The 26,050-nt window shown below is 36.2% G+C and overlaps 1 protein-coding gene across 8 annotated transcripts in view; it reads left to right on the top strand.

The window, feature by feature from the left end:
• The window catches only part of DLG2 (discs large MAGUK scaffold protein 2), a 1,964,578-nt gene that overhangs the window by 1,469,196 nt on the left and 469,332 nt on the right, over window positions 1-26,050 (top strand). For all 8 annotated transcript variants that reach the window (XM_029956387.1, XM_029956381.1, XM_029956385.1 and 5 more), the window contains one exon: window positions 19,102-19,238. In XM_029956387.1, coding sequence (XP_029812247.1) covers window positions 19,102-19,238 — 137 coding nt within the window. The remainder of the gene's footprint in view (window positions 1-19,101; window positions 19,239-26,050) is intronic.

The following is a 26,050-nucleotide window of genomic DNA, read 5'->3' as shown; positions in this document are numbered from 1 at the left end:
ACTAAATTCTTCCATGGCAACTACTATGTTGGGGAGCTTATTTATTCTTAGATACAAATAGATCACCTTGAAAATATACTCACAGCGGACTTTGTTAGTCATGAAAAGTAAGGGAACTGTTCATTTAAAAGCTAGACAATGTGTTTTGTTGTTTCCTGTATTTATAAGTCTTACAGAAAATATCTTTTCCTTAGATTTTAATTAGGATAAAGAATAAGTTTCATCTAGCAAAATGACTGCTTCAAAATGCAGTTAATTGAATCATTTGGTGAAAATGCAACATATTATATTTTACTTGTTTTATATTAAAACATATGTGCTATGGACATGCACATTTTTATTTGATAGTAAGAAAACACTAACACTAATGGTTAGAAGTATTTTTAATGCCAAAATTTGAATATTAACTACTCTTGCATTCATAGAACATGTCCAGATGTATTTGAAAATAGTCATTGCCTCATTTTCAGTGGGCTGTGCAGTCACAGAGGGACTGAGGTTTTCCTCACTCTCAAGAGTGTGGATTCAAATTGTTTTCATTCTTATATACAATGCCTTGACCTGACCCTGCAAAGTTCCCTGAGGTGTTACTGATTCACATGGCTAAAAATACTGAATGCAATGGAGAATCTTCTCAAAATTTATACCTTAAGAGCAGAAGAGCCAAAGTTGTTTTATTTAATTGGTTTCTAGTATTCTCTAAATGCATATTTTTAAAAATATTACCAAAATAAAACACTTTTAACTCACCCTACTCATCTATTTTTTAATTTGTTACAGTGATTATAAAGATTCTTTATGCTTCTCAAAGGAAAATAGTGACAGGATATAATTTATAAGACAGAAACAGGAAGATTATTTAGTTTTATGATTTTATAATTTGAAATTCAGGAATGTAATTACTTGGAATTTAAAGTCTATCTTTAATGTGTTCAAGTGTAAGACTTGGTAACACAAGAGTTGTATACTTAGCTACACATTAAAATTGATTGAATCAATTTTAGCAACCACTAAGTGCAAGAACACAAGCATATAATTAATAATAATGGCATTCAAGTGTTTACACTGAATGGTAAGTGTTTTGATTTCTCTCATTTTGTAATTCATGTCAAATGAAAAAGTAAACTACTTGAAATTTATGTTGGTGTACTTGATTTGCTATAATATTTAAGAAAGGAGCAAGGATCCTTCCTAGCACACCAACTTTTAGTTTTATTGAAATGTATATATCACCAGCTTCATCATATGGAATAAGTGTCAGTGGTCATAATCAATGATGTCAATGAATGCTTCAGTTAAGTCTAAAATATAACATTTGTTACAGTTAAAGCTGAGTTCTAGCTAATGTTCAATATGATAAAGATTAGTACTTTTATCTCTTCCTGTTTAGATTTCTTTTCCTAAAAAAATGTTTAAACTTGTTTTAATTGCTACTGCTGCTAAGTGTAGTGTGCATTTGTAGAATGCTTTGGAGTTTCCCAAACTGGAACTCAATACACAGACTGGAAGGCAGAACTGAACAGTAGTTAAAAGCAAAGGCTTTGTTTGCTGACAGATAATCTTGAGTTTATATCCTGAACCATTGGTTATTAAATTGCTGAAATTGAGAAAATTATGTAACTTCTTTAGTCTTTATTTTCCTGCTTGAACAATGGCATAATGCCTGCCTCAGTCTTTTTTTTTTTAATAATGAGGTTAAATGAGATGAGGCATAATAAATAAAATATCTTTACCATAGGGCCTAGCATATAAAAAATAATACATATAAATATTATTGTTTCTCACTGACTTATGTCATTTAATATTCATTTGCTGAAGGAAAACCCCCAGAAACTGCACTATTTAGGGCCCATCTGGAGAGCACCACTAACTTTTCACCTACCAAAGTATCCTTCACTTTAGTTGTTCTCTGTTGACCGCTAAGTGAAACTCACGCTTGATGAAACTACCAAGCAGCTTAGCTTTCCCTTGGTAAATCAGTCCTTCAAGTGATACAACCCAAAAATTGAAGAGTAGATTAAAAAGAAAAATATACTATACAATTAGGAGGATTGGAATCCCCCAGTATGCTCATTTTAGGATGCGAGATTTAGGAGCTTTAGTTTAGCACTTTTATGGATATACTTTTATACTTTCACCTCTAGAATCATTGCTTATCGATACTGTTTTTTGGTTTTTATTTTGCATCTTTAATGCCAAAATATCATGGCAAAGGTAGAAGGAGAGGTCGAATTAAAACTGAAAAGATCACCATGATGCAAAGGAACATACTTTCCAAAATCTTAATAAGTGCTTGCATCTTACTATTTCTGATTTTCTATGTTTAGTTTACTTCAAACTCTCCAAGTCAGAGCCAATAGGTTGTAGTTTATGTCCCATTAACATGAAGTAAGTTATAGGAAACTATAGTTAAAGAGTATAAGAATCTGAAATCTTTTAAGACAACTTGTTCAATAAGAAATTCACCATTCTGTTCTGTTTGTTTATTCAGTCAACAAATATTTAGTGCCTAATATTTTCTAGTGAAAGAGCATCATGAAGGGAGGGAATGTTGGTAATGTCTGTTTGATTTCTGCTGTGGGCAGGACTCTGAATGGGGACGGACCACTAGATGAGACTGAATACAAAAAGACCGTGATCTACCTTAGCAACAAGCTTTTCATCCTAGGATTTTAAAGGATCCCAGTCCCTCTTAGATCTGTATCAGTGTGCCCTGACCAAGAGTTTAAACTTCATGCTAGAAGAAAGAACCAGCATATAAATTTATTTTTTGTAGTATGGTCTTAATTCACCTAATTCACCTAATTTGATTTGTAAAGGTTTTTTTTCTATCTTCCATTTGACTTAAAACACTTAAAGCTCTTCTCTCTCTCTCTCTCTCTCTCTCTCTCTCTCTCTCTCTCTCATACACACACACACACACACACACACACACACACAGAAAGCTTTGATCACATTATTGATTGTACTATAGTTATTATTAAATTGCTCTTTCTGTAATTTTCTCCAATATACTTATAAAAAGTATCCGATCCTTTTGAGAGTGAAGGCTGTTCTAGTGCAGTGATTAAGCCAAACTTTATTAAATCTCCATCTGCCCACAGCTGCCTAAAATAAAGTGAATCTATAACTCCAAATGATATGAACTGGTTGTGTCAATCATTGAGATATTTTTATAGTTTCTGTACCTTTGGAATTTTTCTGCCAATGCCAGCACAGTTTGGCATTATTAATTAAATTTCATATTATGTACTTGTGGAACCCTGATACAGTTAAAGAACTCACAACTTACCCAAGTAGAGTAACTAGAGAGGATTCACTAAGAAGGCAATATAAGAGTAAAGTACTAGAACTCAGATCTAACTTCACTTTCTTCCATGAAGTAAACCCAGTTTTCATGGTAAATAACAGTATTTTAAGACAGTTTTTGGAATAAAACACAAGTTCATGTGAGTGACAGATAATTTCATGGTTTTGTGTCTGATAGCTAATTTTCTATTTTAGTATTTTATCATTCTTTATACATTAATATAATGTATGTATACATTAATAATACATAAAGTCTCTATAAACATATGTGATTTATAGTTTATAAGAAATTATCATCACATTTGACTCTCATTACAATTTTGAGAGGGAATATAAAGACGATGGATATTCTTTGAATACTAATACTTGCACTGTGTGGTTTCTTTCCATACACTGTCATAATTAATTTTCATTATAAGACTAGGAGGTAACTATGATCTCCCAGATAAAACTGAGGCTGAGAGTAGCTTAACAACTTGTTACAAAGTCACACAGCATTTACCTGATAGAACCAAGGTTTGTGGCAGTAATCTTTCTACTATTCCACACAGTAGCCAGGGCATATATTATTATATCCATCTTACATATTAGGAAACAGACTTACTGAAAGTAAATGAATTCTCCCAAAAATCCATTTGCTATTTTATCATGGCATTTCTTTTTTTCTAGTTTTTTTGGGATGGACTTGACATACACGATTGTAAAATTTTAAGGTTTGCAGCATAGTGGTTTGACCTATACATATTGTGAAATGATTATTGGAGTAAGTTTAGCTAACATTTATAATTTTATTTAGATACAATAAAAACAAAAATAAAGCAAAGCTTAATTTCCCTTGTAATGAAAACTCTTAGGTTTACTCTCTGTTTTTTATTAACTTTGTAAATTTCTTTTAAGAGAGAGAGTACATGCATGTGCATGTACATGAGCGAAGGAGAGGCAGAGAGATAAAGAATCCCGAGCAGCCTGCATGCTACCAACACAGGGCTCGATGTGGGGCTTGATCCCATGAAGCATCAGACCCTTAGCCTAAACCAAAAGTCAGATGCTTAACCAACTGAGCCACTCAGGCACCCCAGGATTTACCCTCTTAAGAGCTTTCCTATATATGATACAGCAGTGTTAACTCTAATGATTGTGATGTAAATTACATCCCTAGTACTTATTTACCTTATAAATGGAAGTTTGTATCTTTGACCACCTTCCTCCAAGCCCCTCCACCAACCCCCTGCCTCTGGCAACCATAAGTCTGATCTATTTCTCTGTGTGTTTTTTTTAATTTAAAAAAAATTTTTTTAGATTTCACATAGAAGTTAGATAATACAGTATTTATGTTTCTTTAAATTATTTCACTTAGCACAGTATTCTTAAGATCCATCCATGTTATTGCAAATAACAGGATTTCATTATTTTTCATGGATGAATAATATTTCATGGCTGTGATAATATTCCTGTGTGTGTGTGTGTATGTGTGTGTGTGTGTGTGTGTATAAAGGAGCTTCTTTATCCATTCATTATCAATAAACACTTAGATTATTTCCATGTTTTAGCTATTGTAAATAATGCTGCTATAAACATGGGGGTGGCAACTACCTTTTGAGTTAGTGTTTGTCTTCATTTTAAAGTTTGTTTATTTAGAGAGAGAGAGAGAGCAGGGGAGGGGCAGAGAGAGAGAGAGAGAGAGAATCACAATTTACACTGCCAGTGCAGAGTTGATGCAGGGCTTGAACCCACAAACCATGAGATCATGACCTGAGCCGAAACCACGAGTCAGTTGCTGAACTGACTGAGCCATCCAGACATGGTAAGTTAGTGGGGTTTTTTTATGATCTATTCCCAAAAGTTGAATTGTTGGATCATATAGTATTCCTATTTTTTTTGAGGATTTTCCATACTATTTTTCATAGTGACTATACCGATTTACAATCCTACCAAGAGCACACATTTTTGCCAGCATTTGTTATCTCTTGTCTTTTGGTGATGACCATTTTAAAAGGTATAAGATGATATCTCATTGAGGTTTTGGCTTGTATTTCCCTAATGACCAGTGTGTTGAGCAGTGCTTAGTTCCAGTGGAGCTTGGGGAGCCCCATTCTTCTCTCCACAACCACCAAGCCCAGGCCTCTGAGAGCAACCCCCGACAAAACCTACCTACACCAAACCATGCCTATCCGCAAGGGGGAGCTGCTGCTTTTTTTTTTTTTGTACTTATTTTTTATTATTCTTACCTTCTTTATTTTTTTTAATTTTTAAAAAAAATTTTTACTCTTTATTTCCCTTTTTCCTTTCTCCCTCTTTTATTTTCTTTCTCTTGCCATCCAGATATAGTCTCCCTTATCTCATCCTTATCTCCCCCCTCAACTGGTTATACACTTTTAGACTGTCCATTGTCCTTTGTTGTTGCTGCCCCCCTTTATTTTTTTCTTCTCTTCTTTTCTTCTCTTTCCTCTCCCTTTTCTTTCTTTCCTCCTTTTAATTTGTTTGTTTGTTTGGTTGGTTTGTCTGTGCATTTGCGTGCTTCTGTTCCCTGTGTTTGTCTGTCTGTTTTCCTTTTCAGGGCTACCCTACAAACAAGCCAAAGTATGCATGACGGAGAGTCCCAAATATCGCTGAGTAGGGAAATAAAATAATGAAAGGCACAAAAAGGGAAACTAAGACACACCATTAAAAGAACATTTCCTGAAACAACAGGCCCTGGACAGTCAATAAGCCTTCTTTAACAGAGCAATACTAACAGATGCACAGTCCACAACAAGCTTTTTAAAACTGACAAGAGTATCTTTACATATATCTGTTGGTCATCTGTGTAGCTTCTTTGGGGAAATGTTTATTCAAATCTTTTACCCATTTTTAATTGGATTGCTTGTGTGTGTGTGTGTGTGTGTGTGTGTGTGTGTGTGTGTGTGTTTGTCTACTGAGTTTACTGAACTCTTTATATATTTTGGATATCAACTCTTTATCAGATATATAGTTTGCAAATATTTTCCCATTCTATACAGTGTCTTTTAACTTTGTTGATTATTTCATTTTCTGTGCAGAAACATTTTAGTTTGACATAGTCTCACCTTTGTATTTTTAATCTGTTATTTGTGCTTTCATATCCAAAAAATTATTGCCAAGACACAAGTCAATAAACTTTTTTCCCTATGATTTCTTCTAGGAGTTCATGGTTTCAAGTCTTACCTTTAATCCTTTAATAAATTTCAAAATAAATTTTGTGAGTGGTATAAGATAGTGGTCACAAGTTTCATTCTTTTTAATGTGAATATCTAAATTTTCCCAGCACTGTTTCTTAGAGATACTGTGTTTTCTTCATTATTGGATTACTACATTATTTCTTCATTATTGGATTTCTATCTTATTTCTCCATTATTGGACTTCTACATTATTGTATTATTGACTCACTTGTCAAGTATTAGGTGACTCTATATGCTTGGATTTATCTCTAGTATCTTGATTCTGATCCACTAATTTATTTGTTTATTTTTATGCCAGTACCATACTGTTTTGGTTACTACAGCTATATAGTATAGTTTGAAATCAGGAAGTGTGATGCCTCCTGCTTTGTTCTTCTCTTTCATGATTGTTATTCAATCCTTAAAGAGATGCCAATATATAGCAAGATATCTTTGTGAAAATTAAACTTGCTTGGATGAAAGTATAAGATTAAAGCCAAAGGCATATGCTGCATGCTTTGTGCAACTAGATATGTAACACAGAATAGATTTTTGTAAGGATTAGAGGACTTGATATAGAAGATACTTAGTCTTTAATGAAACAGACTTCATGGCAAAGCAAAGTTACCGTAGTTCAACTGTTGTACAATTGAAGATGTTAGCACTTGCCATATGTAATGTAATAAGGGTTTCTCAGTGGTTCCAAACATTTTCTTTGGCATGTCTGAAATCATACAATAAATTCTGGACATATTGGTGAACCATTTTATAAATCTGAGTGATAGAAATTTCATCATTGTTTCATAGTGAGTAAAATGTCTTTGCAAAAAGACGTACTTGTGTAATTATTTCAATTACATAATTCTCACTCTTTCATTGGACCCAAGCTGAATCTAGATTTTCCAATTATCTCTTTTACAAAGAGACCCATAAGGATGATCAAATGAAACAGTGAGTCCAGACATCTGCTGAAAATGCCCATTTAAGATCTTTGATGAATTATAATATGCTGGTAAATGAATTTATGAATTTAGGGTTAACTCTTTAGATTCTTAGCAGATTGCAAATGCCTGTTGGTATTATATTTTTTGTATTTCAAAGTTTAGTTTTATGAATAGGCTGTGACAAAAAGGAATAGTGAGGAAGGACCAGAGAAAGCTAATATGTTTCTAACTAGATCATGAACATAGGATTGAGGAAAAAAAGTTTCTCAAAAATGCATTTTAATGACTGATAACTGAAGATAGAGAAGAAAAAAACCCAGCAAAATGTGGGAAGGAAACAAATTATACTTTATTATAAAAAATAGAACATTGTCTTTACCTCACAGAGTACAATTTAATGTGTTTTCAAACAAGAGCCACCACTAATGAGGAGAGATCAAACCTAGTCATGTCGTTCCCCTCCTTAAAACTCTTCAACAGCTTTCAATTGATTCTAATACAGGGGCCAGACTTCTTAACACAGCACCTCTGGACCCTTAAGAGCCTCTCTTTCACTTAGCTTCTGTTATTATCTCCTCCTAACCCATTCGCTCCTTTGACTGTAATGATCAAGGCTGTGTATACCTTTCTAGAAGCTCTGCTTAGAATTCCTCTCGATGCTTAGTATTCCTCTTGCTGCTTGGAGTTCATTCCTCTTGCTGTTTCTCTTCTAGCCATTTAACAGCACTCAGCTCCGCTATTGCTGTCTCCAAAAATGTTTCCCTCGCTCTACTGTCTGCCATTCCTCTAAAACACTGGTTTATGAGCTCCTTGTGGAAGGAACTGTGTCCTCTTCATATTTATGTTTCCTAGTGCTGGTGTTCTGTGTTGAATTGAGTCCTCCCAAAACATTTTGAATTCTTAACTCGCAGTACCTGGGAATATATACTTAACTGAAAATAGGGTTTTTGCTGATTATTATGGTGGGCCCTAATCCAATATGACTGGTATCCTTATAAAAAGATGAAAGTTGGGCACAGGGTCACACACACAGGGGGAACATCATGCGAAGATGAAGGCAGATACCGGGGGGATACTCTATAATCCAAGGAATGCCAAAGATGGCCAGCAAATCACCAGAAACTAGGAGAGAGGCAGGAAGGTTTTCCTCCACAGTCTTCCGAAGGAATTGCTCTTGCTGATGCCTTGCTCTACACTTCTGGTCCTCAGAATTCTCAGATGCCAGATTTCTGTTAAGTCATCCAGTTTGCGGCACTTTGTTGTAGCAGCCTTAGAAAACAAATACTGACTGGAACTGAGTGTTTTTAACTGAACGAATGAAATAACCTACCACTTTATTTTACTAACCTGAATCCTTTCCCTGAATAGTTAAAGAATGATCACGGAAAACAGATTCAGTGATCTTTATTTAATTATTAATTGATTTTAAAAATTAACTTTGAAGTATCTACTTCATTTATAACATGCATGGGGAACATAAATTAAAGCATTATCATTCCCTCTACTTTCAAAATGATAACTGTCAGCCTAGAGGGGGGGATGAAATTTTTTTACAGCACAGCTGGCGGGTAGGTGGTACATACCATAGCAATTGTTTATGGCAAGTACCTGTTCTGGTTAGTTGGTGTCCATACTACACCAGCTATTACACTTTATAAATGTCAAAACTTCCTCTAAATAACTATCCCCTAATTAAATATAGAAAATGATGTGTCATTAGAAAATATGCGGTCATATCACATTCTATGTGGTCTTGGAGAGAGATTACTTTTAACTTAAAGGGGTGGCAATTAGGAAAGACTCTGCAGAGACCCATTCAGTTAACCCTTTAAGTTTTCCAGTCTGCTTTCCCCAGCAACAACCCTGCCAGCTGGGACATTTCCATCAATCTTCAACATATGAGGTAATTCTTGTGTCTTTTAAATCATCATTTATTTTGATGGCTTTTATTCAGAGGTGAATGTTAATGACCTTGGTTTGCACTGGCAGCTAGACTTGACCTGGGAAAACCACACAGACAGATGCACCTGATAGGTAGAGGCAGCACCTATCACTTAGGTTATGTTTCGGTGCTGGAAGCCTGGACGGTATTCCATTTCAAGTACAGTAAGACAGACTGTAAAACAGTAAGAAAGCATCGAATTACACTCTGTCATATGGTCTCATGAGCATTCAACTGTGATTGGAACTGGTATTTCATTTGTAAGGATGAAAGCGAGTGAAGTCCAATCGTTCTTGGAGTTAATAAAGACCAAATATGTCTTTATTTTTCTATTTTTCTATTGTTCCTTTAAACAAAATAGACATTGATGTACTCTCCATTAATTCTTCAGCATTTGACACAGATGTTGGCACATTAAGAATGTTCATGATGAGTTATTCTTGTGCCTTTTTTTTCTTGAGCGAAAGCAGTCAGTTGAAATATACATATCTTTGTTAATGTGAGATGCTTTATATTTAAAAGAATAGCTATGCCATATGATCATTTGGTCTTTGAACAATTCAATCATTAAACTATTTATTAAGAAATTATTATATGCCAATAATATGCCCAATATGGTCTATTTTATGCAACTCTTGCTTTCTAGGATCATATAATTTAGTTGAAGATGTATAAAAGAAGATTATTTTGTGAAGTTACTTAGTCTAACTACTTACACTTTCTATGCTTATACCTGGACTAGTAACAATTGCTAGAAGAAAACGATATGTATCACAATAGTGCAGTCATTAATTCATAGTCATTAATCCCTAATTAGACAATCAACAGTTCCTTACAACTTTTCTGAATTTCTCTAATCACTTATCCCTTCTATTTTCTATAATAGCTCTTCCAAACTTCTGTACTTTCTTCATATCTCTAACCTCACTAATCCTCTCATTCTTGGCTGATAAAGCTTAAGTTTTTGTTATCGGAGTGAATTAAAGATGAGAACCCCTTTAGTGTCCTGCCATTAAACCTATTTCCTTAACCTTTATCTACATCATCGTTTTGTCCTTCCCTCCTAATTCAGTGGAGGAAGTGTCTTCCTGCCCCCAGTCACTCATTTGTCCCAAACTGTTTCTTAGGTTCAGTCCAGGGACTAAGTGTACATTGCTGAGTTCAAAAGTTAGTTTCTCCTCTTGGAGCTTGTATTTTGCTAAAAACTATGTGTTGCGTTCACCTGAACTACTTTCATTTTCTCAAATATGCCATGTTTTCTTTCAACTGTTTTTCTTTTAATTTTTCCCTCTGCATGGATGTTTCCTCCCCAGTACCCCCCCCCACTTTTTTTTTTTAATACTGGATCACTCTTATCTTCCAGGTCTCAGATCAGATATTAGGACCTTCAGTTAGCCTTCTCTGACAACTAGGATAAACAAACCACCTCTGTGTGCCCACAGCCCCTGTTCCTCTCCTGTCAACATGTACTACTGAGGTGGTTTTGTTTTGTTTTGCTTTTCTTGTCCTACCCTCCACTAGAAAAGAACCATAGATCTCTGATTCACTGATATAATCACAATGTTTAGGCTAGTACTTGGCACATGGGTAGTTATCAATAAGTGTTGAATTGGTTAACTCATTCTATTTAAATAGAAGTGAAAAGGTGGACATAGATCATTGGTTCTACTGGAGTTTAACTTAGAAATGAACTACCCTTATGGATTTGAGTTGACAAAGACTTGAGTGATCTTGAAAATTAATTTGGTGAAGGCATTTGTGGAGAGCAGGAGTAACAATAAAAGCTAAAACAAAACCCTATAGCAAGGTCAGTTTGCCGGGAGGAAGCTAGTAGCAGAAAATAAGGAATAGTGAGAAAGGTTATTTACAATTCCTATAGAAAGTCAACAACGATAGACAATTTCAAGTAATAGAGCAACATGATGAACAAAGAATTTTAGAGAAAAAATAACCTGGAAAATATTTGCAGAATTAATCAGAAAATCAGGCAGGGAAAGATTGGAATCAGGGAATGTGGTCATGAGCCTTTTACAAGAAAACAGGCATGATTGGATAAACATTTGGTTTATTGAAATAGCTGTAGAGAAAGGAGCTTTACATTCACATTTATATTTATATTCACAGAGGCTTCTGATAAAATATAATAACAACTACTATATTATACTTTATGATAATATTGACCAGTAACTGTCTGCCAGATATCATAATAGTCTCTGGGATCTAGCGGTGAATAACAGCATCCAGTTTAATCTGAAATATTAATTTATTTGGAAAGCACAGAAGACAGGAAAGGAGGTCAGTTTTGAAGGGAGGTTATGGGTGCATTCTTTCAAGCTTAGGCGTTTCAGGCGAGATATCAAGAGTAATAAAGGTACAGGAATTTTGGACACCTGGCTGTGGTAACTGAAACAAGAAAGAGAGTATAGAGAGAATAAGAATCTGTGGCCTTTGCTTTGGAGAATAACTATTATTTTAGAGTGATTGTCATCAAATTTAGCATGCATCCCTGGGGTTTCTGATTCAGGATCTGGCATGGGCCCTCAATTTTGCAAATCGAGCAAGCTCCTGCATGATGCTAATGCCACTAGTGTGAGGATCACATTCTGAGAATCACTGTTTTACAGAAATAAAATGAAGATAAATAAAATGAGGAGAAAGTAGTAAGAGACATAGAAACAGGGCAGTCTCATGTGAGTATAGGAATGAAAAAGCAATAGGTAATGTTCTACGAAATGCAGAAAGAGCAAAGGACCATCAAAATTGTTCAGGGCTTTTGGAAGAAAACTCTGGATGACCGGCTGGGCTCTTTGCCTGCTGGAACTGGTTTGTGGTTACCTCAGTCATCTTCATCATAGAAGAGGATGACACTAAAACAAAAATAAAAATTAATCAATAATAAGTAAGATCTTCATTGGAAAGAAAGAGAGTTATGCACGCAACTGCCCTGACCATAAAAATTAGATGTTGTCTTAGTTTACTGGGACTGCTGTAACAAATAACCACAAACTGGGTGACTTGAAACAACAGAAAGTTATTTTCTCAACATTCTGGAGCCTAGAAGTCTGAGATCAAGGTACCAGCAGGATGTATTCCTCTGGAGAGCCCTGAGAGAGAGTTTGGTCCATGTCTCTTTTTTGGTGGTTGCCGGCAATCCTTGGCACTTTTAGGCTTATAGATACATCACCACAGCCTCTGCCTTTGTCATCACCTGCACTGTTCCCTGTGTGTCTGTGTTTCTGTGTCTAAATTTTCCTCTTCTTACTAAGGAAGTATATCTAGTATAAACTCATCTTAAATTGACTACATCTGCAAAAACCCTTTTTCCAAATAAAGTCCCATTCAAAGTCACCAGCTGCTTAAGACCTTAGCGTATCTTTTAGTGGGACATAGTTCAACTCAGCAGATGCCACGTGAGTCAGTTGTGGTATACAGAGCAAGATGGATGAAGATTGAGAAGAATTTGGAAGATAAGAAAACAGCAATGTGGTTTTGGGGCGCCTGGGTGGTTCAGTCGGTTAAGCATCCGACTTCAGCTCAGGTCATGATCTGAAGGTTTGTGAGTTTTGAGTCCAGAGTCAGGCTCTGTACTGACAGCTTAGGGCCTGGCGCCTGCTTCAGATTCTGTGTCTCCCTCTCTCTCTGCCCCTCCCCCACTTACACTCTGGTTTTTTTTTTTCTTTCTCTCTCAAAAGTAAAAATAAATATTTAAGAAAAAAGAACAGTAAGGTGAAAATTAAAAAAAGAAAAACCACTAAAATAGAGTCGAGAAGCCGGAAGGGGGAGCTCTCATGCCTGCGGCTTGTGGTCAATTGCAGAACGTAAAGGAAGGACACACCTTGCAAAGCCTTTGAACTTTAGCTACTACTTTACTATCCCAGCAGAAGGAATAAAGGCTTTCCTCTTTCCCGGGCAACATGCCAGTGAATGAGAGACTCTCAACTCAGCCAATGAAAAGTCGCTATACTCCCAGTTTACTCCAATAGGCTTTCTGTTTATAACAGCCCTTCCACCTTTCTCCTTTCCTCTGCTAGAGGGCGTCTCGCCTTCGTTCTCTAGTCTTGCCTGTGGTTTTGCTATAGCTTGTTTGTTCTGAATTGCATTTCTCTTCTGTTGCCACATAAACTCAACTTTTGCTGGTAAAATAACTGGCAGTTTTATTTTTAACGTTAACATTAACTGTAGGTAACTGTGCAAAAGCTTCAGCGCTTTTTACAGGAGGCTGTGGCAAGTTCACGATTAGATGTTCTCAGAATAGGACAGAGGCATGGTCAAAGCTAAAGAAAAACATCAAGGTAAAAAGTTTAATATTGTAGAGGGGGTTGGGGGGGAGAAATAAAGAGTAAAGTTTTAGAGTAGACGGGAAGGTTTAGGTTTAGAAAACAATGAACAGGAAAACCACTAAAACATGGAACTTTTCACAATAAAATAGTCAAAGTGATGTGCTCAGAGAATAGGCGGGAATTATGAGGTGCATAGGGAAAAAGTTTGGAGCTTTGACTGTGGTAAGTTACTTGGGTGATCTGTGAGAGAGTCTTTAAGCAGGATTGAGCATGCTTAGGCAGTGCCGTGGGGTTTTAAACAGAACCACTTCTTTCAACCCAGATTTTGTCTTTTGGATCCAGGGAGAATCCAGAAAGTGAGTAAATAAAGCTTTGACTTTTAATTAACCATACCAACAGTGCCCAGTGAGATTAATTAGTCTTTCAAATTAAAATGGAATGTGTATATTTTGGTATTTATTTAAAGTGAAGTTTTCTTTCTGGAGAGGAAGAGATGTCAAATAGTCTGTTATCTGTGTAGAACAGACTCACAGGTAAAGTGTCATTGTGTTGCTTTTTAATTGATGCTTGTACATTTAGAAGTTAAATTGACTTCATGGGTGGGTGTTTTCTAAAATAGGTCTTTTCTAAGCCGGAGTTCAGGATGGATTCTATTTCCTTTTACAAAAACACGTAGTCAGAATGTACATAATGTTTTCTGTAAAGCAGTAAACATCTTACCTAGCAGATCCTAGAAAAACTTTGACAGAAACAGTCTGCTTAATAATACTGAGTTGTTTGGAGAAGCCCCAAGAGTGTTCTCCTGGTAAAGTCACATGAAATGAAGTTGAACCAAGTTATTGAATGTTATAAGACATCACGGGGCTTAGTTCTTTACACCCACAAAGAATATATGGGAACACTGTAATTGTACAACTCTTTGAAAATTTTGAGATTTTATTCTGAGCTTCTCAAGCACAATGTATCCATCTCTGCTGCCAAGAATTTTGCTTCCAGTTCCCCACCCCTCATTAACCTGCTCTGCGGTGTAGGCAGCAATAAGGAAAAGGGTGAACTGTGATCTGTTCCTCCTCTTGCTCTACTTTGTAACCTAAAGAAAAGGTTTTGCATAGAATAAGGTTAAATTAAAGGTTTTAACAAAGTTCCTTTTCCTATGCCTGAATGTCCTATGCTCACCTGAGGAGTCACAGTTTGGGGCTGTGCAAGAAATATGGAAAAAGGAATCCAGCTGTAGGCAATAGATGTAGTCCTGAAATTCTGTTTGCGCATCACATGTTTGTCAAACACATCGGTTTTTAATTGCCTCAGGAATTGGGTGTTTAAGTTTCACCTGTTTCTTTTTTTCCCCTTTGTAATTATACTATTTACATTTTTCTGTGTCAGCTCTGTTTATTACTGGCGCATGCATAGGCTATTACTTATTAACAGTACTATTCTTAATAGCCAAGCATTCCACAGTAGATTGTATGAAGGTCAGTGTTTTCAGTGAGACCTTTTCCCTGTGTATTATAAATGATTAGTCTGTCATTACCTGATGGTCCAGGGCCATTTCTTAATCATGGACGCTAGTTTTCAAAAGATGATCAATTCTCTAAATTGGTCACCTCTGTAAAATACTGTAAAATCAGTGTTTTTGCTATTTGTAATGCTCTTTATTTACATCTTCATAATCCTCACGCATTTATCCTGCTAGGGACCATTCTAGCTTATTGTAAGTACATGTGTTGAGTGTTTGTCAGGCATTTCTGTCTCAATTTCCAGCTCAGGAAAGCTGGGATTTTATGAGCATTGTGTAATTTAAGTCAGGGCAGCTGGCTCGTTAGTCATTTCGTCAGCCTAGAATCCGGAGGATGTGTTGGTTTGAAAGGTGCGTTCTCTGTTATCGATTTTAACTTAACCTTCAAGACTCAGCCCAATTCCTAAAACTCTGGTTGACTAAGTCAGTCATGTTCTCCTCTGGGATCACATAACACTTGTGCCATTATAGAACTCATTTTAGCCGGTTAAATCATGTCAAGATGTTTCGTTATCTTTTTCTCAAGACAACCTTCCACAGTAGATGATCCATCCAGTAGGTAGTTATCCACCCCAACTAACAGTGGCCACTTTTTCAGCTGTTCCTCGTTCATTAAGGCCACAAGCTTCATCTTTAAGAGGAGACTTTCCTCCTCCTCCTCTTATATTAATGTGTTTATTCATTGTTCATTCATTCACTCCTTTTACTTATTTATATTTCTTTCTAATGTTTATTTATTTTTGAGAGAGACAGAGCGCAAGCAGGGGAGGGGCAGAGAAAGAAGCAGACACAAAATCCAAAGCAGGCTCCAGGCTCTGAGCTGTCAGCACAGAATCCTACGTGGGGGCTTGAACTCACAAACCCTAAGATCATGACCAGACCAGACCTGAAGAAGGATGCTTAACCAACTGAATCACCCCGGTGCCCTTCATTCAATCCTTTAATACATAATTATGAAGTGACTATATAACTAGCCTGTTCTATTGCAGAAAATAAAATGACAAAAGCCCCTGTTATGGACTTGATATTTTCATCAAGGAGACTGACAATAAAAAAATAAAGTACATGGGTGACATATGTTACAAGGTGATAAGTGCTAAGGAAAAATGAAAAGGAAGTGGGGTGTATGGTTAGAAGACAGTATTAAATAGGAAGTGAGGTTCAGTCTCCTGGAGAAATCAAGATTTGAACAAAACCTTGAAGAAAGTATGTTCCGGGCAGAGGAAACAGCAGTGCCCTAAGATAGGAGTATGTCCACCATGTTGGAGAAGTATTGAAGCTTCAAGTGTGTCTAGACTAGAATAAAGGAAGAGACTATGACCTATGAGAAAATAGAATGGTCTTTTAATGTAGGCAGCCTGACCCTGCTTTAACATCATATATGCAAGAAATACCCAGTGCCTCCAAGCTGCTAAGGGTGGATTGCTCAGTGGTTTTAGCTCATATTTGTCTTCATCAAGTAGTCCTCCACAAATCAATGGTGCCTTCTGGGCTTAGAACATAGCTTCAGGCAGATCGAACCACACTCACTCTTATGGATCCTATCTCTGTAGTGTCTTGTCAATTCCTTCCTTTATATTGACCACAATTGATAGAAATTGCTTATACAATTCATAGTAGGTACTCAGGAGATGTTTGTTGAATGAATGGGGACAGATTGAATCTTACAGCACAGATGGATACTTATACCAGTAAATAAATGTGTGTTCTGGTTGTAGACATAAGCTATATATTTACTTATGTTGAATTAAATATCTAGAATATGGCTGAGTGTTGATTGAATGCTGATTACTTCTCAGTGTATAAGTGTTCCATCAAAATCAGAGAAACCAGGGACAATTTCCAATTCTACACCCTCGGAGACATAGCTTGTTTCACCTTGAGCAGAGTCACCAGTTAAAAAGGAGTATCTAAACCTAATTTTAAGGGGAAAAAAATTTCCTTTTTATCTAATACATTTATGTCTACAGTGTAGTGATTTTATTGCCTTGGTACAATCTTCAACTTCAAATGTCAACTACATAGTTATTCCCTTTGTTGGACTTAACCTTGTTTATGGCAGTAATGTGTTTCTTTAGCTCTTCTGTAACTCAGTCAGCCTGTGGCATTTACTATTATTATAGTGGATGTAAGTCAGAGTTCCCCAATTTCATTCAACCATTTTTTTTGCCAGTTTGAAATGACTTCTGTACAATTATAAATGCGGTAGGTTGATCCTAGCATGCAAGTATAAAACTTTTGTAAATGTATTTTTAAATTTCTCTGTAATATATAAATGTAAAATAACAGTTTTGAAAAATTAGCTTATATGTATTTTAAATCTCATGGGAAAAGTGAATTGGGAGCATTTTACTTACTCTTGGTCATCTTTATTTCAATAACAAATTCTTTCAATCTGAGGCAAATATATTTATAGGTATATGAGATGTCAAAGCATCAATAAAGAGTAATTACCCACTTTAGTGGGAAATTAGATAACAATTTTAATTGCCCTATCAATTTAAATCTATTTTCCATTTATTTTAACAACTATTATAGTTAATTTAACAAAACTTACTTCATTTCAAACGTAATTTCAGAAGTGTTACTTTATAATTTACTATGCCATTATTTTCCATTATCTAATCATGTATGCCATTAAGAACCCTATTCAATATTTATTCAATAAAAGTGTAGTGGAAATGGAGTTTTTAAGAGGCTTCTTAGTTGTCATATAAAGTGCCAAAATTTTTTATGATTGTTTTATTGTAAAATGGATGTGTGTGTGCTTTTTTTAACTAGATAACTAGGTGAATTGTTTGTAAAAAAAAAAAAAAATTTGTTTTAAGCCAAGTACGTTATAGAAGTTTCCTATGTATGCCTTTAGTAACAAATCTCTTGATTTATATCTTTCTGATTAATGTGCATGGTAATTATTATAATATGAAATGTAATGAATAAATATGCTCCCGTGTTGTACTGAATGTGTAGTCACTCATTCTGAAAGGATTTTTTTAAATTTTTACACTTTAAAAAGTCTATCAGTCATTCTTTGAAAATGGCCCCACAGTAATTTTTTCAATGACCCTATTTTTATCATTCCATAGTTTAGTATAAATAAAAGTTTTGTAAGCTATAGTATAAATTTATCTCTTAAAATAGAAAATGGCCATGTTTAAAGTGCTTTGATATTCTGTGATTTGTTATAAATATAGTAAAGTCAAACTATATGATCTATTTGCTTCTTTAGATTTTGTACAAGAATGATTCATTTCTTGTGTGTTACTAGGCTTACTGTCAGTTAGCAAGTAAGTGCCAGGAAGTATGAAAATATGACAAGGTGGCCAGAGAAGAAAATATGAAAGACAAACACCTAGCTTCTTTTTGCCTTATCTTCTCTCTGAAATTATTACATTAATATCTAATGTATCTTCCTCGTGCTCTCGTCTCAGAATTTGTGGAATTTCCTAATAGCTGTGCTTTTAATTGTGAAATATCAAGAGTATCTAGGTCTCTACCCAGGTGATTGGCAATACTTCTGTTCTCTATGCTAGAGTAACAACAACAAAGAACTCATGAACTCAGCAGTACAGGACTGTGCTTGTGCTTTGCCCGGCTCACCCGGGACTCTTCCACATCCTTTTGCCTGATCCCTATTCTGGCCAGTCACCCATTATGAGCTAATTAGCTAGGGAACAACAGTTAGCTGTGTAGTCTTGGAATAGAACAAAACTAATGGCCACATGGGCTTGACTACAAGAGCTTTGCCTCCATAGCGTTAATCAACAAACCTTCAGACATTTAATGAATAAAATACATTGAAGTAGAAGCCTTACTATTATTCATTACTGTTGTAGTGAATTGAGGATTATTTTTTGACTGTTTAAATATGGCTAATTTTATTTTCTTAAAAAAACAAACACAAAGCTTTTGCTTTTCTGTTTTTTTCCCATAGGTTTAGGTTTCAGTATTGCAGGAGGTGTGGGGAACCAACACATTCCTGGAGACAACAGCATTTATGTAACTAAAATTATAGATGGGGGAGCTGCGCAGAAAGATGGAAGGTTGCAAGTAGGAGACAGACTGCTAATGGTAAGTGTGACTCATGTAAAACTATGTGCATATTTATAAAGCTCTTGTTTCCCAGTGAATGACTGTCTTAGTTCAGGCTGTCATAACAAAATACCATAGACTAGGTGACTTACACAACAAAACATTTATTTTCCTCAGAGTTCTGGAAGCTGGGAAGTTCAGGGTCAAGATTCTGGCCCATTTAGTTTCTGGTGGTATCCGTCTTCCCGGCTCGCAGCAGCCATCTTTGTTGTGTCCTCAGACGGCCTTTCTGCGGTGCCTCTGCTGAGAGGTCTCTCTTTCTCTTCTTAGGAGGCCCCCAGTCCTATTGGATTAGGACTTCACCCTTACCTCATTTAATTAATAACCTCCATTACTGCCTAAAGACTCTATCTCCAAGTATAGTCATATTGGGAGTTAGAACTTCACATAAGGATTTGAGGGAAGGAGCGACATTCAATTCATAACAGTGATCGCTGGCAGGAATAGAACAGAAGGGAGAGCAGATTTTGTGGTGGGAGATTTCAATCGTATCTGCTTTGTTGACATTTTAAAAACAAATATGAATTTTCACGAGTTTTGGTAGATACAGCAAGACACGGAGATTATGTTGTTTTTCCATTAGCAGAGAGTGTTACATCCAAACTGCTAGAGAGGTGGGCTTTGTGTAACAAAGAAAACTCCACTATCTGGTTTATCGATAGGTACATTTCTGGGTCTCTTTATGGTCTCTTATTCAACCAGTGTAGACAGTGTAAACAGTCCCAAATTTCTCCGAATTCATTTTCTGGGTTCTGTCACATGTGTAAATGAATCCCTTCCTCCTCCCCTCAGACAGCATTTTTACAGCTATTTTGTTTGCCAGCTGCCTACATGCTTCAGGAGCCTTGAGCCATGACTGACACCAACACATGGCTGCCCTTTCTAAGTCATGGAGTTATATGATAAAGCAAAAATAAGGCAGTATATAAGTAAAAATTTGAGATTGCACTTAATGAAACTAGTTTATTTACTGTTTATACCAAACCTACAAGATAATCATCAAATACAGAAAATTCATAGAAGAGAGCTCTCAAGTAAGATAAATATATTCATTTATAGTCATATGTCTGCCCTTGTAAAACATGGCCTCTAATCTCTGCAAGGAGCCATGATCTCCAACACATGTTTGGAAAAGATCAACCTATCTTCTCAACAGAACTGTACTTTCTGTGATGTCCCAGTTTTGGAGGTTGAACCTCAAAGTACATTATCCCCACTTCCCTGAGCTTGAGACAGCTTGTCTTTAGTCCCATTGGTCTAGTTTCATAGTTGTCAGTGACCTTGGTGTTGAATTTTCTGAATAAGACCTTTATAATAATCTTGATGACTAATGGTTATCTGGCATTTGCTACATTCCATGTAATTTTAAAAGTGATTTTTTTGTAATATATATTTTTTACAGAAACCTATTCTATATAAACAAAAATGAGGGGCACCTGGGTGGCTCAGTTGGTTAAGCGTTCGGTTTCAGCTCAGGTCATGATCTCACAGTTTTTGGGTTCAAGCCCCTCATCGGGCTCTGTGCTGACAGCTAGCCTGGAGCCTGCTTTGGATTCTGTGTCTCCCTCTCTCTCTGACCCTCCCCTGCTCACACTGGCTCTCAAAAAAAAAAAAAAAATGAACTGAGATGGAGAAGTTTATTAACTTGGCCATGGTCACATAGTTAACAAGAGACAGAACTAGATTTCAAATCCAGGCACTCTGGCTTGTAACCACCAAGCATGATCTTTGATTTGTTTCCCAGAATTTGTCAGTCAGTTCTTTGCTCCATTTTTTAAATCTTTCATTCAGTCATTCATTAATTCCTTTATTTAACAAGTAATATATTGAACACTTACCATGTCCCAGGCAATAACCACTACATAGGAAGGAACTCTTTCAGGAGAAAATATATAGGCAAACTGGATGGGCAAAAAATGTGGCATTAATGACTTCAGTCAGAGTTGCAGCTGAGAGTTTGGGCTTCTTTACCACCTGAAGTCACTATCATTTTCCTTTTTTTTTTTTAAACCATTTTTTTTTTTATGTGTCGTATGGTTGACATGTAGAAAGCTTTACTTAATGTATACAGGTCTGTGAATTTGGGTGTTAATTATATACCTGAGAAACCATCATCATTATTGAGACCATAAATATATTTGTCATTTCCCAAAGCTCCTTCTCAGTCCTGTTATTATTCTTTTGTGCTTATATGTGGTGAGAACAATTCATGTAAGATCTACTCTCTTGGTAAATTTTAAGTATGTATTACAGTGTCGTTAGCAAGAAATACTATGCTGTATAATAGAACTACTATTTTTTTCTTGAGACATCCTGCATTTTTTTTGGTTTGCTGGTTGTTGGCTGTTTTTTTCCTTTGTTTTTGTTTCTACCTTTAATGTAAAAGTTGGTTATTATGATGTTATTATGTCTTCTGAACCAGAAAAGTATTATCAAGGTAAAGGACCTAACAACTTCTCTCAAGAATATGAACTTTATTGTTTGTTGACTTAAGAATAAAATAAGCACAATATCCATCTTTTATATAGCACTAACTTTGAAAAATTGAGAGGAAAGTTTCATTCTAAAATAACAACTGTTATAATTACACATTTGACCTTTGACTCCTTCTGTAAGAGTTTGGTTGTAGACACCGCTTGGTATTTCTTCAGCTGCTCCTATTATAATCTCAAGCTAGATGTTGTGTGCTGATTTCCTGAAGTTCTGTTTAAATGTCTAGCTTTACTTTCAAATTCTTAAAAGAAAAAAACCCCTCAAAGTCTAAATAATTCTGACAAAGTATTTTCCAGGCACCATGCTATTTTTCCATTACCATTTTCTTGATATTCATTGTACATGTAATGATTTCAAAAATAGCTGAGACATGATCTTTAACTATTTTGAGTTTAAAAGCATATTTTTTAAAAAAAAATGAACTTTCAACAATAATAGGTCTCTCCTCTCTTATGTAAGGAAAACATAATTAGTACTTCCAAGGCAACTGCCAAACTGAATCTAGAAATGAAAGAAAATGATTCATTTTATAATATTCTGAAAGAAAAATAATACTGAGGAAGAGAATTAAAAAAAACTCCTGGAAGCCCTCCCAAAGGACCAATTATCTTGCTTCAACCCAAAAATATTTATTAATGCTCTCCTTCTGTCAATCCTTTCCACCTCCTTTTCTCTTTATTACCTACATTCTCATCATCTTGCCTTTCTCCTTTTCCACTCTCCTCCCCCAAAGGAAGTACACATAATTTGGATTCTGTGATTTACCAGCTGTACCACACTCTGTATATTTTTCTCTAAATAGCTATTCTTTCTAAAGCAATTTGCACCACTCCCTCCTCTCACTTCTTAGGAAAAGTTCCCCCATATGTTATTCATTCATAGTTCTGTAAGCAAACTGGTCTAAAGTGAAACTCCATTATACTTTTTTCCTCCTTAAGTACTTCATATATGTCAGGATTAAAAAATGCCTGTCTTAGATGTTATCTTATCCCAGCTCATTTGGTCCATCAGTAGCCACAAAACAGCAATGCGAAGTAGTCCCTCACCTCTGCTAGAACACATGAAAGGTGGATAACTTAATGCCTACTGGAAGCTATCTGTTAAGTACCAGCCCTCATTAGATGTTTTTTTTCTTAAAATTGTATCAAAATACATTTCCCTATGCATTTCTTGCTTTACTCATAACTCTGTCCCTTGGAGACAGAAAAGAATTCCTCTTCTGCCTTTGTTTGAAAAGTTAGGTCTTGCCACTTCTCCCTCACTCAGACTTTTGTTTTACACATTTTCTCTCACTCTTACACTAAATTTTACCACATATCCATTTATCTTCTATAAATAGATTACCCTTTTAACAAAACTTTTAATTCCTTAGAATGTTAGTGTCCCATTTTAAAAACCACAGGCAATATTGTAGCATCTGACCTTTATTTGTTTAATTATTATTTTTAATAATATAAATGTTTTAATTTATTTTTGAGAGACAGAGAGAGACAGTGCGAGAAGGGGAGGGTCAGAGAGAGAGGGAGACACAGAATCTGAAACAGACTCCAGGTTCTGAGCTAGCTGTCAGCACAGAGCCCAATGTGGGGCTCAAACCCACAAACCATGAGATCATGACCTGAGCCAAAGCCGGACGCTTAACCGACTGAGCCACCCAGGTGCCCCTGTTTAACTATTTTTTTTAATGTTTGTTTATTTTTGAGAGAGACAGAGTGTGAGAGGGGGAGGGGCAGAGAGAGACAGACAGACAGACAGACAGACAGAACCTGAAGTAGGCTCCAGGCTCCGAGCTGTCAGAACAGAGCCCAAGGCAGAATAAACCTACGAACTGTAAGATCAAGACCTGAGCCAATGTTGGTCTCCTGAGCCACCCAGGGGCCCCTGTGGCATCTGACCTTTACGTTTATTCTACTATAAAGAAAAAATTACCCTGCCTATTATTACCTTTGCAATAAGACTTTTAGTGTTTCAAGTAAAATGACTTTTTATTTTTTTTTAGGGGGTATTGCAAGTGAGGAAGAGGCAGAGAAAAGTGGGGGGAGAAAGAGAAGTGGGGCTCACCCAACGTGGGGCTCAAGTTCACCTGAAGGGCTCTAGGCTCTGAGCTCGCTGTCAGCACAGAGCCCAATATGGGGCTCAAACCCACGAACCATGAGATCATGACCCGAGCCAAAGCCAGATGCTTAACCAACTAAGCACCTGTGTAAGATGACTTTAATGTCAGGCCTTTGCTATTTACACCCAGAATGATGTATGTTCCCTTTATTAAAATTGTATATTTTAATTTTGAGAGACAGCGTGAGCAGGGGAGGGTCAGAGAGAGAGGCAGATACAGAATCTGAAGACAGGCTCCAGGCTCTGAGCCAGCTGTCAGCACAGAGCCCGAAGCGGGGCTCGGACCCACAAACAGTGAGATCATGACCTGAGCCGAAGTTGGACGTTTAACCGAGCCATCCAGGTGCCCCAAAAATAACATAGTTTTTAAATTTTCCGGCTGCTTGGCCCTTTCATTCGTAGAATTTGTTTTTTATTTTGGTGACAACAACATCTGATATTTATGGATTGTACCTGTAGTTTAGTGTTATAATCTCAGACTAAATAGATTAACTGCTAGCCTTGATTTCCTGGAATGGATGGTCAGATATTAACAGTAACAATAATTTTTAAGTTCATTCACATATTTATGCCCACTTGCTTTTATTAAGTTCTATCAAGATGATACATAGGACCACATACGTTATAGAAATGTGATCATCTTCATCTTTTTTTCTTCACAGTACTAGAAACTTCGAGTCCAGGGTCATCTGACTCTTCTTTACAAGGATAATGTGAGCTGTTAATTGTCAAAACCCTCATCACACTGTGATTGAAAATTTATATATATTAATCTTTTTCCAAAGTATTTGCTTGATATATGAAGAAAAAATTTTCAGAGAGGATACTGTGACTTTTACTGCAGAGAATAAGTCTATATATTTTCTTTCCTTAAAGGGAATCTGTAGATAAGGAGAAAGGTAATAGAGGCACTGAAGTAAAGTGAAAAGACAGTGGATTCAGTGACAGGATAACTGAATTCAAGTCCCAGGCAGCTAGAATTAATTTGACTTAATTGACCTTGGACAAGTCATGCACATCTTTGGTCTTCTCTTTTGGCCTCTATATCATGCAGCAGTGCCTAAATCAGTGTTTTCCAAGTGTCTTTTAAAATTAATCTCCGGGGTGCCTGGGTGGCTCAGTCAGTTGAGCATCCAACTTTACCTCAGGTCATAATCTCACGGTTTGTGGGTTCAAGCTCCACGTCAGGCCCTATGCTTATAGCTAGCTCAGAACCTGGAGCCTGTCTTCAGATTCTGTCTTTCCCTCTCTCTCTGTCCCTCCCCTGCTTGTACTTTCTTTCTCTCAAAAAATAAATAAAATATAAAAAAATTAAAATATCTATCTCCTTACTGCGTCCCATGAAAAGGATCAGTGGTCACGTAAGTTTGGATAATTCTACAACCTGTATCTCACCTCTCTTACAGATTCTCAATGAACTTAAGTACATTAAAGGGTTGGTAGCATTCTATAGTCAAGGATAGATATAGACTGAACTTGAACACTGTACTTTCCAAAACTATTTTATTGGGGAACTCTTTTCTTAAAATGGAATTCATGGAACACGTAGAACTAGTGTTCAGTAGAGTACACTCTGGATGTGCTATGTGTGAGCAGATCTTATTTCAAAATTAATATCCTATGGTAAGTTCGTTAAGTGAATTTAGGGACTGTAAGTGGAAACAATACAATTTTCTGAATGAGTTCCAATATTCTTTTTGATGATTTAAAAAATTGCCTTATTTCACCCAAATACTAATAAGAAAATCATCATGAAGACAAGACAAATATATAGAAATTGTTTCCTTTTTTTCTTTTGAGAGAGATCACAGGTGGGGAGATGGGCAGAGATAGTTTGGGGGGAGAGAGAGAGAGAGAGACAGAGAGAATGACTATCCCGGGCAGGTTCCACGCAAAGTCCGATGAGGGGCTTGATCCCATGATCCTAGTATCATTATGTGACCATAAATCAGGAGTTAGGCACTCACTCAACCGACTTAGTCACCAAGGTGCCCCAATATGTAGGAATTTCTGAATAATGAACAGGAACTTAAAGCACTTTCGTTTGTCAGACAAACTGTAGATAAGAACCAAGACCTATAACACTCTCTACACATGGCTCTTTCCTGCCACCGGCACAATGCTCCCACACAGAAGAAGCTTTCACCTGCAGCACCCACACAGCCCCCCCTCCAACACCTAAG

This window comes from Suricata suricatta, chromosome 11, assembly GCF_006229205.1.
Source record: "Suricata suricatta isolate VVHF042 chromosome 11, meerkat_22Aug2017_6uvM2_HiC, whole genome shotgun sequence".
NCBI classification, from domain to species: Eukaryota; Metazoa; Chordata; class Mammalia; order Carnivora; family Herpestidae; genus Suricata; species Suricata suricatta.
The sequence above is the reverse complement of the archived record's forward strand: the minus strand, read 5'-3'. Positions and strand labels throughout refer to the sequence as shown.